At 37.0% G+C, this 16550-nt stretch overlaps 1 protein-coding gene across 1 annotated transcript in view; it reads right to left on the bottom strand.

Moving 5' to 3' along the window:
• Positions 1-5805: 5805 nt before the first annotated feature.
• The window catches only part of LOC110287940 (vomeronasal type-2 receptor 116-like), a 30048-nt gene continuing 19303 nt past the window's right edge, over positions 5806-16550 (bottom strand). Inside the window, 3 exon segments of the mRNA XM_029473778.1 lie at positions 5806-5844; positions 5847-6739; positions 15202-15325. Of these exon segments, the coding sequence (XP_029329638.1) occupies positions 5806-5844; positions 5847-6739; positions 15202-15325 (1056 nt within the window).

The raw sequence follows: 16550 nt of genomic DNA on the forward strand, positions 1-16550 counted from the left end.
TTTTTGGTTTTTTGGTTTTTTGGTTTTTTGGTTTTTTGGTTTTTTGGTTTTTTGGTTTTTTGGTTTTTTGGTTTTTTGGTTTTTTGGTTGTTTTTTGGTTTTTTGGTTTTTTGGTTTTTTGGTTTTTTGGTTTTTTGGTTTTTTGTTTTCTGAGACACAGGGTTTCTCTGTGTAGCCCTGGCTGTCCTGAAAGTCACTCTGTAGACTAGGCTGGCCTGGAACTCAAAAATCACCCTGCCTCTGCCTCCCAAGTGCTGGGATTAAAGGCTTGTCCCACCACTGCCCAGCTCAAAATAAAATCTTAAAACAAGGAAAGAGAAGCCACTAGATTCATGTCCAAAGACCAAAGTCTTTAAGTGCTCAGTTTTCTTTCTGGTTTTGTTTTTTAATTTATTTTTATTAGGTATTTTCTTTATTTACATTTCAAATATTATTCCCTTTCCTAGTTTCCCCTCCCAAACCCCCTTATCCCTTCCCCCCTCCCCCTGCTCAACAACCCACCCACTCCTGCTTCCTGGCCCTGACATTTTTCTATACTGGAGCATAGAACTTTCTCAGTTTCTTAATGGTGTTCTATAGTAACCAAGCCAAAATGAAAGTACATAAAGTATTCTAAGCATGCACATAAGAAAAGAAGTAACATAGACTCAAATGTCAAGCCCTTATGTGGTTTAATTAACAATAATCTTTGCCACTGCCTAATTTCCTTCAATTTTTTAACAGAATGATTTTCCTTCGTTCAAGTAGATTAAATACACTAACATGTATGTTTATTGCTTTCTGAGCATTACTTAGTCGGTTATAGTTCCGCATGCATTGTCATAAGTTGTCCACATTGAAATCAGCATGTATATATTGCTGCTCTGGTTCAGGTCATATGGATAGAGTCATGTTGACAATATTTTATATAATTCTAGAGGTAGATGCTTCCTGTCCAGAAATACAAACTCCTAACGACCCAGTTTCTTGGCTCTAAAAACTTTCTTCCTGCTCTTTACCAATTAATTGTGAGCCTTTGTTTCTTAGTGTGTTACAAATATACCATTCTTTATTGATCTTCATAATTCTGCATTTTGACTGGCTATGATTTTCTTTAATGATCTGGATCTGTTGTATAAAGATATTTCTTTGATGAGTACAGGAAACAAGATTTATGTGTGAATATGAACTTCACTCTTTAGAAGGTTTGGAGACTGTACTGGCTGGTTTTTTGTGTCAACTTGACACAGGCTGGAGTTATCACTGAGAAAGGAGCTTTAGCTGGGGAAGTGCCTCCATGAGATCCAGATGTGGGACATTTTCTCAATTAGTGATCAAGGGGGGAGGGCCCCTTGTGGGTGGTACCATCTTTGGGATGGTAATCTTGGATTCTATACGAAAGCAAGCTGAGCAAGACAGTGAAAGCAAGCCAGTAAAGAACATCACTCCATGGCCTCTGCATCAGCTCCTGCTTCCTGACCTGATTGAGTTCCAGATCTGACTTCCTTTAGTGATGAACAGCAATGTGGAAATGTAAGCTGAATAAATCCTTTCCTCCCCAACTTGATTCTTGGTCATGATGTTTTGTTCAGGAATAGAAACCCTGACTAAGACAGAGACTATGTTGTGGTTGGGGCAAGACCCACTAGCTGACAGGAGTTAGGAGAGAATAAGTTAATAAGGATGAAAAAAATAAGTGATTTAGACATCGTATTATGGAGAATCTTACAACATTGACAGCATGGCAATCAGTGTTCCTTTTTAATTGAATTATATAAAACTATGTAAGTAGAGATTGATTTCTTTTATTTTTTTGCTTTGTTTTATCATTCTTTATAATTTATCTTGTTTTAATTTTTAATTATCCTCTTTAGATCCTGCTCACTGACCCCTCACAGTCACCCCCTCCCACAATTCTTCTCACACACAACATCATATTCACCTCTGCATAAATATGGGCACCCTGGTTATCCTCCCATTCTAGTACTTCAAGTGTCTATTAATCAGGACAAGGCAGGCCACCTAGAAGAACATATACCACATATAGGCAAAAGCTTTTTGTTCCATTTGTTTGAGACACAAATGAACACAAAGCTGAATATCTGCTACACATGTGCAATGAAGCCTAGGTTAAATGTAAGTTTTTTTTTTTCTTTGTTTTGTTTTTGGTTGGTGGTTCATTCTCTGAGAGCCCATAGGTACAGAGTAGTTGATTCTATTGGTCTTCCGGTAGAGTTCCTATCCCACTGGGGCCAGCAATCATTCCTCCTATTCTTCAATCAGTATCCCCATTCTCCTTCTACTGTATGGTAGTACGTGACTGTATCTTTGGGAGTCATTTGCTGTGGGTAAATCTTCAGAGCACCACAGAGGGATGGGGAGTGGAAAGAGGAGTTCAGTATCAGGTGTGGGAAAGGACAGATGAGATTGCTAGATGGCAATGAAAATGAATGTAAATATTCAACTGATGGGGTTGAGGAGGTGTGGGGGGCATCATCAGGAAGCAACAGAGACTTGTGATAAGGGAAGTACCGAAGAATCAATGGGGGTAACCTTATATGTGACTCACTCTATTGTGGATATGGAACCTAATGATGCCAACTCCTATTCTCAGGCAGGGACCCATGTATTTTCAGCCCAAACTCTATCCTTTCTACAAGAAATGTAGGCATGGGGGATGGAGCAGAGGTTAACAGAATGATCAACCAATAACCAGGCAAGATTCAGACACATCTAATGGGTAAGCACCTAGCCCTGACATAACTAATGAAACTCTGTTATACTTGCAAATAAGAACTTACTGTGCTCTGAGAGGCTCTACTCAGCAACTGAAATATTTTTTTTTCTCCAAAACATGGACTGTATCATTTTTGTACTAATACATGTGTTCTGACTTTATCTTGGTCATGAGTATATAAGTATAGTCATCATATATAAACCGTAATTGAACACAGTTATCATGTACAATGATTTCTGGATCATAAGTTGAGTCATCGTTGATAAGCCAGGATAGAACAAAATTATCTTTTACAATTGTTTCTCATCAACAGATGTATATCTCAACATTTATGAATATAGAGTCATATTTTACCAATGCATGACAGCCCATTTGTGCACATAGTGAAGAAAGGTTGACCAGGGATGAGCACAACTTCAATTGCATTCCATGGTCAGGCAGAAACCCTGACATTATTACTGATACAACTTTTTGCTTGAAGGGAGCCCACACTTCTTGGTCTGAACCCCAAATACATACATAGCAGAGGGCTTCCTTGCCAGGCCTCACTTCGAGAGGAGGACCCTAACTTTGTAGGCACTTTATGCCCCAGGAAAGGAGGATGCATAAAGTAGAGGGGGAACAGGGTGAAAAAGTCTGGGACAGAAGAACAACAGGGCTGCATCTTTTGTGATATAAATTAGTAAATAATTTAAAAATAATTTAGAGCCATATTTTCCCAAGGCATGAATGCCCACTCTTAGTCTGGCAGCTTTTGATGTTTCAAAGGAAGTAGATATACTTAAAATCTTCAAGCTAGGATGGAAACTTGCATGTCCCAACTGATGGATTATCAACTTTCAGTGGTCAAAGTACCCATTTGCCCCCCCCCGCAAAACAAACAAACAAACAAACAAACAAACAAAAAACTTCAGGCCAATGCTGCATTTTTCAATTTCTGGCATAATACAATGTTTATTTTTTGTATCTTGGTGAAATTTCTTTATTTGTCTGATATTGGACTTATGTTGTTCCTTGGCCATGGGACACCAGAGTGGCCTTTTGCAAGCTAATTTCTCCAAGGAGAGGTCCTGATAGGTTGGTGGTTTTGATTGTTTTTTTTATCATGCTTCCAGACCATTCTTTTTCCATCAGTAAAAGTTCTTTGTAAAGGTGAAATAATCCCAGCCATTTATACTTTGTTGATATATGTTTTGCCGGAGAGGCATAAAATATGTGATACCCCAAATCTCATATGACATGTAATTGCCTGGGTGCATTGTAATAAGAGACTTATCTGATCTTGGTCCACCTTCTCTAGCCCTCTTAATCTTGTTGACTATTTCAAAGTTTACTTTCTTTTAATTATTTATTTCTTTTATAAATCTAGAAGCAGATCTTCAAAGCATATCTTGAAAACATTTCATTATAGGGAGATTGATGATATATCTATATGTGTCTTAAAATCTACAAAGCAAGATATTCTTCAAGTAGGCCCAGATAAGGATATCTTCCTAGAAGCAGAATAGGCAGTATACATAGTAAATTCCTGGGGAAGTTTAGGGAACTGCACATGGAAGATGGCATAAATGATTCTTAAGAAATTTCCCATCAATCTAATGTCTCTAAGCTTTACAAATAATAAAAGCATTCTGCAAACCTGCAACATATGAAAATCCAGAACAAAACTGAAAAACAGTTGATCATTATCTTAACATGAAGGTCTGCTTTACTGAATTTTTGTCAAACAACTCTACTGGCTATGTAACTTTCAGTGTTCCCAATAGATATGGGAGTGCAAATGTTTTTTTTAACATTTTAGTAATTTGGGAGGTGTATTTTCCCTTCAAGTTTCATAGTGTTTGTAACATTGGGTACACTTTAAATAGATTTCAAATTAAGACATGGCTTCCCTCTAGTCATCAGATACATAGAAAAATTATCAAGAAATTTTAAAAAGAGAATATGGCCAAGGAATCAGTGATAAGAGGAAAGATAGACCATGTTCTAACAATTTTATATTTGTTTTTTTTATGTAACAATGGGATTGAAAAAAGATTATTTTAAGTACAATGACTATTATTTTTACAAAATAATAATGAATTATGGAGGAATAAGCCTATAAATGATTTTTATTTTGATTGAGGATGGTATACCAATTTATACAAAAACTAGGTGAGAGCAAGTTAAATGAATAAAAATAAGATGAAGAATTTGTATTAAAGCATTATACAAAAATTCTATATGAACAAGTTGTGACACCAGAAATTCACAGATGAGTTGATGCACCAGAAAGCTAAATACTAAATATAATGTGTGTAAATTTCTAAATTTAAATGCATGCAACGGTAATCAGCTAACTTTTAAACAACTGGACATGTCACAAACTTAGTCAACGTATGAATATGGGCTCTACATTTATTGATCTGATTGACTCATATTTAACTTTGGGTTATAACATACATTTTTAAATGAGCCTTCACACTGAGTTAGTATTAAAAACTTAAAGCCATGAATCAGATACTATTACACTATAAAAGATTACATTTAAAATATGACACCTGCTGGTTTTCAATATGTACATATAAATACAAACATAACATTATAAATTAATTAGATGCCTTGAGAGCTTTACATATACAATGCTGTTCATTTTCAAACACGGTATACTGATAAATAAACATGTTAAAAATTTACACACTACTTGTATGACAATTAAGTTTTAAGTGTGACTAATTAATGGACAGTAAAAATTATATTCCAATGGAATATCCAAACTAAATATTTTCCTATTTCAGGCGGAAGGAAGAATATACAAGTTAAAAAAAAAATGAAAAGGAAAAGTTTATATCAAGAAAGAATACAAACCATTGATATGATCCAGGAGTGGAGCCATCAGGTCTTAGACTCAGAGAAGCTGAATCACCAGAGCAAATATAGTGATCAAACATGGAACATAAGTGGATTTCATAGTATACACTTTAATATAGTTGAGTAAAGGAACAAAACCTGATAAAATTACATTCATACTATCATTGTGTAACATATTTTAGAATGATATATGAATGATACCTTAATGAAGTTGTTAAAATAAAAGTTAATATATTTTTTCAACTATATTTTAGGAGAATTCTTCCTTCTAATATTATTGTTTTCTCCTGATATGATTAAATGAATTCTTGTCTGGTCTCAACAAGATAATGTAACACTTAGGACCAAATATGAAAACAAGGAGTGCTGCACTGGAAGCCAAGATAGAGAATACTTCCATAGCCACCAGAACCTTCCCTTTAGTGCTGTGGTAGACAGGAAGAAAGGTGACCCAGACACAGAAGAACACTAACATACTGAATGACAGAAATTTGGATTCGTTGAATGTATCAGGCAAATTTCTCGACAAGAAGGCCATGGTATAACTCCCGAGGGCCAAGAAACAGAGATATCCCAGGACTGAGTGGAAGGCAACAGCTGATCCCTTGTTGCACAAAAGGATGATGTGTCCATGTTCAGTATGAGCATCTTGGTCAATGAATGGTGGATATGTTGCCATCCAAATTCCACAAAGAAGAAGTTGGAGCAGGGTGCAGATAGGAATGATGTAGTTTGGACCCCTTGATAACATTAGCCATCTTACCATTCTCCCTGGAAAACTGAGCTTAAAGGCAAGGACCACAGTAATAATTTTGGCCAACACAGTGGCAAGAGCCATAGTGAAAGCAACTGCAAAGGTGGTCTGCTGAAGGATGCAGGCTGATGTGTTGGGCTGACCAATGAAGTTCAAAGAACATAGGAAACAGAAAGTGAGTGTGATGAGCAAAATGAAACTTAGAGCTCGATTATTGGCCTTGACAATTGGAGTGTCTCTGTGTTTTACAAAGATGCCAATAACAAAGACAGTGATTGTAGATAAGCACAAAGCTATGTTGGCAAGAGCCATCCCCAGGGGTTCATCATAGGCCAGAAAGCTCACAGATTTTTGGAGGCAGTTGTTCCTCTCTGTATTTGCATAATGACTCTCTGGACACTTCACACACTGGTCTACATCTGGTCAGAAACAGAGGTGATCAAGAGATTAGGAGTTCAGGCTAAGGTGATTCCTTTTATTTTGAGACATTTCTAACTACAGGGACTGTCATAGAAATCACCATATTTTTTTTCTCCTCAGGGACAAAATAATTAGTACACTGGTCTGCATAATTTTAGATTTATAAACTGCACCTTGTTTCTTACATATTTTATTCTGTATTTATTTTCACATATAATAGGATTTGATCCTATCCTTCTTTAATTGCTACTATTACACTCCTTTCCTTCCCTAAGTTTTTACTCAACACTCAATGTAACCTCTCATTTTACATTTTAATAACCACTCAGTCCATTCAGTAGAGCCTGTGTATGTACAACTGGGTATGGCTTCAGTGAGAAAATGTGTAGACTTTCAAGCTCTAGCTTTGTTAAGAAAAGTATTGTATCTGCAGGTACTCATCAACTTCAAGTTAAAAATTCTAATTGTGATTTAAAATGTACTAGGTAAATGTCTCTATTCTCTTTTCATATAATATTTCTCTGCCTTTAATGACAATGGTTTACCTCTTTTGAAAGTAAATAGAATACTAAATTACACTGCAAAAATCTACTATAGCCCTGATAATACTCATAATTCACATATCCTTTGTAGGTTAAAACTGTGAAATCTAGATTAGAGGAAGTATTTTTGGCAAAACTTTTCAGAAAATAGTTTCTTATATATGAACCCTAAATTAACTGTTGTTCTTAAAATTCCTTGTATTTTGAAATTCTGTTCTTTCTGTTTATGGAATAGATTCTATTTCATTAGATAGTGGCAAAAATCACTCAATAGTAGGTTTTTGTAACATTAGAAGCAAGCATATATTTTCACATAGAACATTCTTAGAAAATATGGCAGATTTTTGAAAAAAATGATACTCCGCTCTGGAACTTTTTAAGTTTTATTTTCAAATATTATGATTAACATAAAGTAGTTGCTCCAGTACTTATAAATTAACTATTCTGTGTATGGTATTTTGAATATGCTTTGCTCAGCGAGTGGAGCTATTTGCATGTGTGGCCTTTTTGAAGGAAGTATGTCACTGTGGGGGTGGGCTTTAAGACTCTCATCCTAGATGCCTGGAAGTCACTCTTTTTCTAGAAGCTTTCACCACAAAATGTAGGACTCTCATCTTGTCCTGTGCCATGCCTGCCTAGATGTTCTAATTTTTTCAGGTTGAGGATAATTTACTGAAACTCAAAACCTGTAAGCCAGTCCCAAATAAATGTTGTCTTTATAAAAGTTGACTTTGTCAAAGTGTTTGTACACAGGAGTAAAACCCTAAATAAGACAAAAGTTAGTAGTTGAGTGGGGCATTGCTATGATAGGATTGACCGTGTGTTTTGTTGAAATATTGTGGATTTTAAGATTTTGGACTCGAAAAGCACTAGAATGCTTTAAATGATGCTTAATTGGTCATCTTTGTAGGGATATGAAGACATTTCTTACTGAGGGTGATTTGAACTGGGAAAGCCGGGTTCCAGAGGTTTCAGAGAATAAGAATTTTTATATGGGTCTGCTCTTGTGATATGTTAGCAAAGTATGTGACTGTCTTTTGCCCTTGTCTAAAGAGCTTTACTAAGATAAAGAGATTTATATTAACTGAATTGACAAAGGAAGTACCAATGAGGTGAACAGAGACTTTGATATCTGGTTAAGTCTCATTAAGAGCCTTTTTATATAATCATAGCAAGCTCAGAAAAGAAAAAAATTTAAAACACCTGATTCAAGTAAAAATAAAGGAATATCAGGACGTGAAATGAAGCTGAATCCTACATACAAGGAGAGAAAAAATTAAGAGAGTCATGATCTCTGGGCAAGATCCCACCCAAACAAACTTATTTTTGTATATGCCATTGAAAAAGGGATACTTTAGAGTTTTAATCTGGAATCAACTACAATCCAGAAATACAGGGCATACTTGTGGTGATTCATATCTTGAGGCTGGAAGACACAGGGCTTTGACCCAGATCATGAGGAAAGAGGTCATGAAAAACCTAGGCCAAGGCATGGTGGTACTTTCCTTTAATCTCAGGTGAAGAGACAAGTAGATTTCTGAGTTTAAGGCCATCCTGTGACAGTGCAAGTTGCAAATTGAGAAAAGCTTATATCCAGGTATAATAGTAAATACATTACATTTACTCATTCAGGAGACAGAACAATGCAGATCTTGGAGTTCAAGAACAATCTACAGAACAAGATCCAGGACAGCCAAGTTTACTCAGTCAAAGTGTTGTGAAACTAAAGCTGGCAATAGAATAAGGCTAGTCATATTCCTGCCCCAGTAACCATCTGAACTTGGCAGCACTGGACATGTGCTCTGGCTTATGAGTCAATGAGAGAAGGAGACTGCTGAAACATAGATGCTGGTTCGCTGGAACTAAGATATTAGAGATAATTAAGAATGGACCAGCATCACTGAGGTGAAATCATGTGGAAAGTGTTTTCTGAGAGTACAAAGAAGCTGTGTTCCAGAGATAGCCAGGGTTGGACCTAGAGCTTCAGGTGTACTTGGTGTTAGAGTCACCCATGTGGTACTGGTTTTAAAAGTATGAATGGATCATGCAGAGCAGCTTGGCACTATGAGAAGCCAAGGAATACCATTGTTGGGTGAAAAGCCTCAGTTCCAGTTAAAGGCCCAGGAGAGGAGGGGCCATGCAAAGAAGTTGAGGTTTAGTACAATGAAGAGAGCCTATGAGAGGCTTCTGGTGAAGCCTAGCTACAGTGCAAGACCCCAGTGTTCTGCAGATGCCAGTAGCATGAAATGATCACCAAGAACACCAGCAACACTAGAATGGAATCAAACAGCGGCTAGAATACTACAGAGGACAGAGCTGGAGAACTAATGCCAGCCCTTTGGAGGCACCTAGATTATGTGTGGATTCCAGACATTGGAACAAGAAGCTAGAACATTTAAGTTGCCTTGGAAACTCCAAAATGTTCAAGATTCTAGAGGCATGTGTTATCTGCTGAGGAAAGCTGATAATAAGGATTGAAACCAGCTGAGTAGAAAGAAGTTTTTTGCAGTCAACAAAGATGAATTTAGGAATAGAGATCTTAATACCTCCTTGATATCAGACATAGAGATCCAAGTTTGTAGTTTGCCCAGCTAGTTTGTGTCTTGCTTTGGGGATTAAAATTAAGAGTTTGAATGAATCTCAGAAAAGACATTGAACTTACATTTTTAACATTGTTGAAAATATTATAGATTATGTAGATGTTGTAGGTTGGACAAAATATATTTTTTATAATGCTATGCCTAGGCATTGCCAAAATAGACTCAAGTGTTTAAACAAGCCTATTGGGCCCAGAGAGTTGAAAGTACTAGTTTAAATATGCTTGGCCAAGGGAGTGGGACGACTTGAAGGTGTGGCATCGTGAAGAAAATGTGTCAGTATGGACATAGGCTTTAAGACCCTTGTTCTACCTGCCTAGAAGACAGTCTTTCCTTGAAGCCTTCAGAAGATGTAGAATTTTCAGCTCCCACTGCATCAAGCCTGATTGGATGATACCATGCTATCACATTTATGATAACGGACTAGACCTCTGAATTGGTAAGCCAGCCCCAATTAAATGTTGTCCATATAGGAGTGGCCTTTGTAATGGTATTTGTTCACAGCAGTAAATCATTAACTTAAACATTGGGTTACACAATATTTCTATATTTTTTGTAATATTGATAACTGGTGTCAATTTTATTTCATCAATAATATTGAACTGATATTTTGACCTATAATACATGGCATTGTCTTACTGTTCAACATTCTGTAAACAATATTTTCAAAATTAAAACAGTGTTTAGTATTTCTTTGAGCTACATACTGTACTTCTGTACTTTGTAATTAATTAAAAGACACTGGCCAGATTTGTTCTTAGTATTAACCACTGTTATTATGCATACTCAAGACACTTTCAAAAATTCACTTTATATATTCCTCTCTCTCTATCTCTCTGTGTGTGTGTGTATAATGATTTCTTGTGGGTAAAATTGTGACAGTAATATTGTTATTATATAAACTTGATATTGCTGGGAAGTGCTGGTGCATGCCTTTAATCCCATCACTTGGTAGGCAGAGGCAGGCAGATTTCTGAGTCTGAGGTGAGGCTGGTCTACAGAGTGAGTTCCAGGACAGCCAGGAACATATGGACACTTAATCTTTGAAAAAGAAACTAAAACTTTCAATAGAAAAAAAGAATAAAGCAAATTCAATGAGAAACAGAGAAAACCTGTTTCAAAAAAAATTAAAAAATTAAAAGTAAATAAAAATAAAGTTGATATTAAAAGAAGATACTATGGACACTTCATAAGAACCAGCAGCCTCTCATATGAAGTTGACAATTGTTACAAAATTTGTGAAGAATTGTGTTGGAATTTTGATGGTGATTGTATTGAATTTGGACATTGCTTTTGGTTAGAGGACCATTTCCACTATGTTAATTCTAATGATCCACAAGCAAGGGAGATCTTTTAATATTCTGATATCCTTCCTCAATTTCTCTCTTCAGGGAACTGAAGATTGTGTCATACAGACCTTTCACTTACTTGGTTAGAGCTACATGAAGTTGATGTTATTTGTGTTTATTGTGGATGGTATTGTTACCCTAACTTCCTTCTCAGTCATTCAATTCATTATATATAGGTTGTGTAGAATCCAGAATAAGTTCAAGACCACCTACCCGCTTCAACTCTGAAGGGACTTTCAGAAATATAGCGGTCAAAATGACTAAGTCTGCAGCTGCCAAAACAAAATGAAACTGTTCTCACAAAAATAACCATAACAAAATAGCAGTTTCCAGAGAAATTTCCCTGCCACATTCCACACTGAATTCTGAGAAAGACCACAAACCACTATGACATTGGTGAAATTTCCCCTGATGTTAATGGTCATGACTTAATAGTTGTGACTGGCCATATAAGTTTGAGTGCTGACTTAATAGTTGTGACTGACCATATAAGTTCAAGTGCTGACCAATAAGTTCAAAACATACTGTTGCTTTGCTGAAAAACCACAGGGGCAGGCAACGTGAGTCACAAGGCCAAAGGGTTACTTAGTCACTATGCCAACCAACCAAAGCCTTAAAGGGTTACTTGCTATACCAATGAGAATAAGCCAGCTACCCTGTTGCCTAAATCTGCCCCTTATAAGGTATAGAATGTGTGTTCTTTCATTGCTCTGGTTCTCTCCTCTTCCCTGCATGCTTAGAGGAGGGTCCCCAACATGTTGGATCAAAAAAATCCTATTGCGATTTTCAGTGATGGCAGTCTCTGTGGTCTTTGGGAATGAGGGTCTATTGACGAACTCCAACAGAGGTTACTGAATTCTTTTAGTTAATTCTGTATCCAACCACATTCTTGAATGATTATTATATCAGCTGTAAGAATTCCTTTGTGGAATTTTGGAGATGCAGAGTTGGTTCAATATACAAAAAACCATTAATATAATCCACAATCCAAACAAACTGAACAATTAATGGAATAGAATTGAAATCCTAGAAAGAAGCCCACATACATATGGACACTTAATCTTTGAAAAAAAAACTAAAACTTTAAATAGAAAAAAAGAATAAAGCAAATTCAATGAATGGTAGTGGCCTAATTAACACTCTGTATTTAGAAATAAGAAAATAGGTCCATATTTATAACTGTGCAGAAAACTCAAGTCCAAGAGGATCAAGGCACTAAACATAAACCAGCAAATTCACAACAGAAGAATCTCTAATAGCTAAATAACACTTAAGAACTAAAGTCATTAGTCAACAGTGAAATGCAAATCAAAATAACCCTGAGATTCCACCTTCCACCAATTAGAATATCTAAGATTAAAAATTCAAGTGAGAATACATGCTGTAAGAATGTGGATAAAGTGAAATACTCCTCTATTCCTTTTAGGATTGCAAACTGGTACAAATGCTCTTGAAATCACTCTGGCAGTTCCTCAGAAAAGTGAAAATAGACCACCTTCAACACCCAGCTATATTTCTCTTGGATATACCCAAAAGATGCCCTACCATATCACAGGGACATGTGCTCAACTATGTCCATAGTGGCCTTATTTGTAAGAGCCATAAGTTGGAAGCCACCTAGATGTTCCAAAATGGAAGAATATACACAGAAAATGTAGTACATTTACACAACATAATGTTACACAGCTCTTAAGAAAAAGAGCATCATGAGTTTTGAAGGAAAATTGATGAAAATACAAAATATCATCCTGAGTTAGATAATACAGATTCAAAAGGAAATGCATCATATATACTAACTAATAATTTGATATTACCCAAAAAGTACAGAATACCTAGGATATAACGCACCAAGTTTAAGAACTTTAAGAAGCAGAAAAGCCAAGGGAGGTTGCTTCAATACCACTTAAGGGGAAGAAAACAATCATGGGAGGCAGAGGGAAGGAGGGATTTGGGCACAAGATGAGAGAAAAGAGGGAAACATGATCAGGTGTGGGAGTTGGGGGCATAGAGGCCCAGAGGACCTGGATAATGAATGGAAATATGGAGCATCAGAAGGTAGGAGGTGCTGAAATGCTCAAGAAAGTACCAGAGACCTGAGAGGTAAGAAACTCTCAGGACTCATTGGAAGTGACCTTAGATGAAATGACCAAGAATGGGAAAAGGGAACTTGAAAATCTACCTTAAGTAGATATACAAGGCCTCAAGAGAAGATATGGTGTTAACTGCCCACCATCAAAATTTCTGCTCCAGAAGTGTTCCTGTCTAGAAGAATTTCAGGGACAAAAATGCAGAAGAGACTGAGGAAATTTGGCCCAATGACCAGGCCAACTGTTGATCCAGCTCATGGGGAGACATCAAGGGCTGATATTATTAATGATAATGTCTGCTTACAGACAGGACTGTAGCATGAATATCCTGTGAGAGGTTAAAGCAATAGCTGACTGAGACAGATGCAGATACTTAAACCCACCCACTGGAATTTAGTTGAGAACCCTATGATTAAATTAGGGGAAGGAAGACGCAGAAGATAAGGATGACTCCTTAGGAAAACTAGCAGTCCCAACTAACCCAGACCCATGGGAGCTTCCAGACACTGAGCAACCCACCTTAGAGCATACTGGAGCTCATCTGAGGCCCCCTGATACATATATAGCAGAGGACTACCTAGTTTGACCTATGTGGGAGATGTACATAGTCCTTGTTCATAAGATACATGAGGCCTCATGAAAGGGGAATGCCTGGTAGTGGGGGAGCATCATCTCAGTTACAGGGGTGAAGGAAGTTGTTAAGGAACTGTGGGTGGGCTACTACAGAGTGGGAACCATGACTGGATTGTAAGTAAATAAATTCATTAATTTTGGTGTGTGCTTATAGATTTAGAACATATGTCCATTTCTATAATAGCAGGAAGTATAGAAGCAGCCAGGGAGATATTACACTGGAGCAGAGTTGAATGCTTAAATCCTGATTTGAAGGCAACAGCAGAAAAAGAATAGAGACCAGTTGTTACACGGACTTTTAAAACTTAAAGCTCATCCCTAGCAGTATACCTCCCCCTAAAAGACCACAGCCCCTAATATTTCCTAATGGGCCCAGTAAGAGAATTAAAATTTTCTGTAAAACTCTAATACAAGAGAAGTCAGAAAGTTAGCAAGGTTTTCAGTCTATAGAAGACTACAAAATAACACTGTTTTTAGAACACAAAGAAATTGTTCCCATAAATTCATAATATATGAGAAAATGTATTAAATGCATGCCAGCTTAACCCAGACTGAATTTCAGCATGGATGTTGGAGGTAGACATGCAAGACACCCTCCATCCCAAGAAAATCAGGTATTAGCAATTCATAGCTATTGGGAGAAGAATGAGTTTTCTTTTTCAGTTTGTGCAGCACTTGGTTGGTTAACAACTTTTTTTTTTTTAAGTGACATGCACACAAGCAAGTATAGATGAGTATCATGAACTGTATTGGAAAGTGTAATTACAAAATTTGGCAGTTAAGGGAGGGAAAATAAATCTGCAAAGAGTGTGAGTGGTGCATGTGATGAGAACACATTATATGAAATTATCAAACAACTAAAAATGGAAAATGAGCTGTTCATAAACCCTATGAAGATGCAACAGATCTGAGCCTTACACGGTTCTTAATAAACATTGAAATACATTTTGAAAAACTATCTTTGATACTTTATTAATGCATGTTAAATGTCACTGTGAAATAAAAAACATTGAGAAATACAGGGGAAATATTTTATTTTCCAACAGCAATTTTGACACTGGATTGAAGATATAAATCAAGTATGATTTTTAATTATTGTGGTGAGCTGTTTCAAGAGGATTGTGGTGAATTGTGACATTAACTATCTAAGGAAAAATATTTAGATCCGACTTCTATTTAGAACTTTTTCATTTGCTAGTGTATTTTATAATTCAGTTGAGAAATAGGTAGTTTTCTATAAGATCTGAATTTACCTGTCTCATTTGAAATCTCATTCTCTGCACAAGGAGTGCAATTGTAGCAGCAGATGGCTTTGCCCTCCTGGATAACTTTCCTGAATCCAGACTGACAACTCTCACTACACACAGATTGAGGGATCTGAAAAAAAATGAAAAGAATTTTATCTAATATTCGGGGTTTTATCAAAACTCATAAAACTAGAGTTTTTGAATTGTGGAGAGCCTTTTGGGGTGCCACTTGGCAGGAATCTGACATTGGCCAAGGACAAGAAAATGGTCTTCTGGCAGAAATCTGACATTGGCCATAACGCAAGCTCGGGCAGGAATCTGACATCAGGGCATGATAAGGAAGTAAGTTTCAGGAAGACTCTAACTTTAGGCTGTAATAGAGAAGTTGGGTAAGGCAGGAAGTTTAGTTTTAGGGTAGAATAAAAGAAGTTGTCTTCAGGCAAGTGTTTGGGCTTGGACAAGGAAGTGGCCTCAAGTATTTTGGTCATTATGACAAACCCTTTTAAACAACTGTCAAGGGAGTAATCACAGGACGTTGCTTGCTGCTTGCTAGTTTCTTATTGTACTGCTCTCCCTGAATACTAGCATGTAAATAAGATGGTATAAAAAGCAGAGAGGGAAAATTAAATTTTCCTTCCATCTCAGAATTGACGAGGTTCATGCTACAGTATTGTCCAACTGTCTTTTTATTTTCTTTTTAATCCTCACCCCCACACTGGACAACCTGTAACTGACTGAGCAGGCTTGGTCATTGAATTTTATGCACTGAAGTGTTATGGATTCTTATTAAAACCTAGACTTATTTAAAAGATTATTTGTAGTAATCAGGGATGGGGAAGTGGAGGTAGCCACCAGAAAGCCCGAAATGCCAAGAAATCAAGAGACTCCCAGAATGCAATGGGGACATTAGCTGAAATACCCAACAAAGGGGAGAGAGAACCTATAGAGATGGCGCCACCCACTCATCTCAAATATATGAAACCAGATGCCATGAACGCAAGAGACTCCCAGGATCCAGCAGGAACACCACTAGCTGAAACACCCAAGAAAGGGAAGAGAGAACCTGTAGAGATCATATCCATAGGTTATGCACAATCCCTGGTTGAGGGATGGGGCTGGCCACTCACCTATCTCAAAAATACAAACCCAGAATTTCTCCTATCTAAAATAAAATACAAGATCAAAGAGTGGAGCAGAGACTGAAGGTAAGGTCATCCAGTGACTGCCCAACTTGGGAATCCATCCCATGTGCAGCCTCCTAACCCAGACACTTTTGCTGATGCCAAGAAATGCTCGCTGATAGAAGCCTGATATAGCTGCTGCCTCAAAGGCTATGCCAGAGCCTTGACAAGACA

This window comes from Mus caroli, unplaced genomic scaffold, assembly GCF_900094665.2.
Source record: "Mus caroli unplaced genomic scaffold, CAROLI_EIJ_v1.1 scaffold_12559_1, whole genome shotgun sequence".
Classification (NCBI taxonomy): Eukaryota; Metazoa; Chordata; class Mammalia; order Rodentia; family Muridae; genus Mus; species Mus caroli.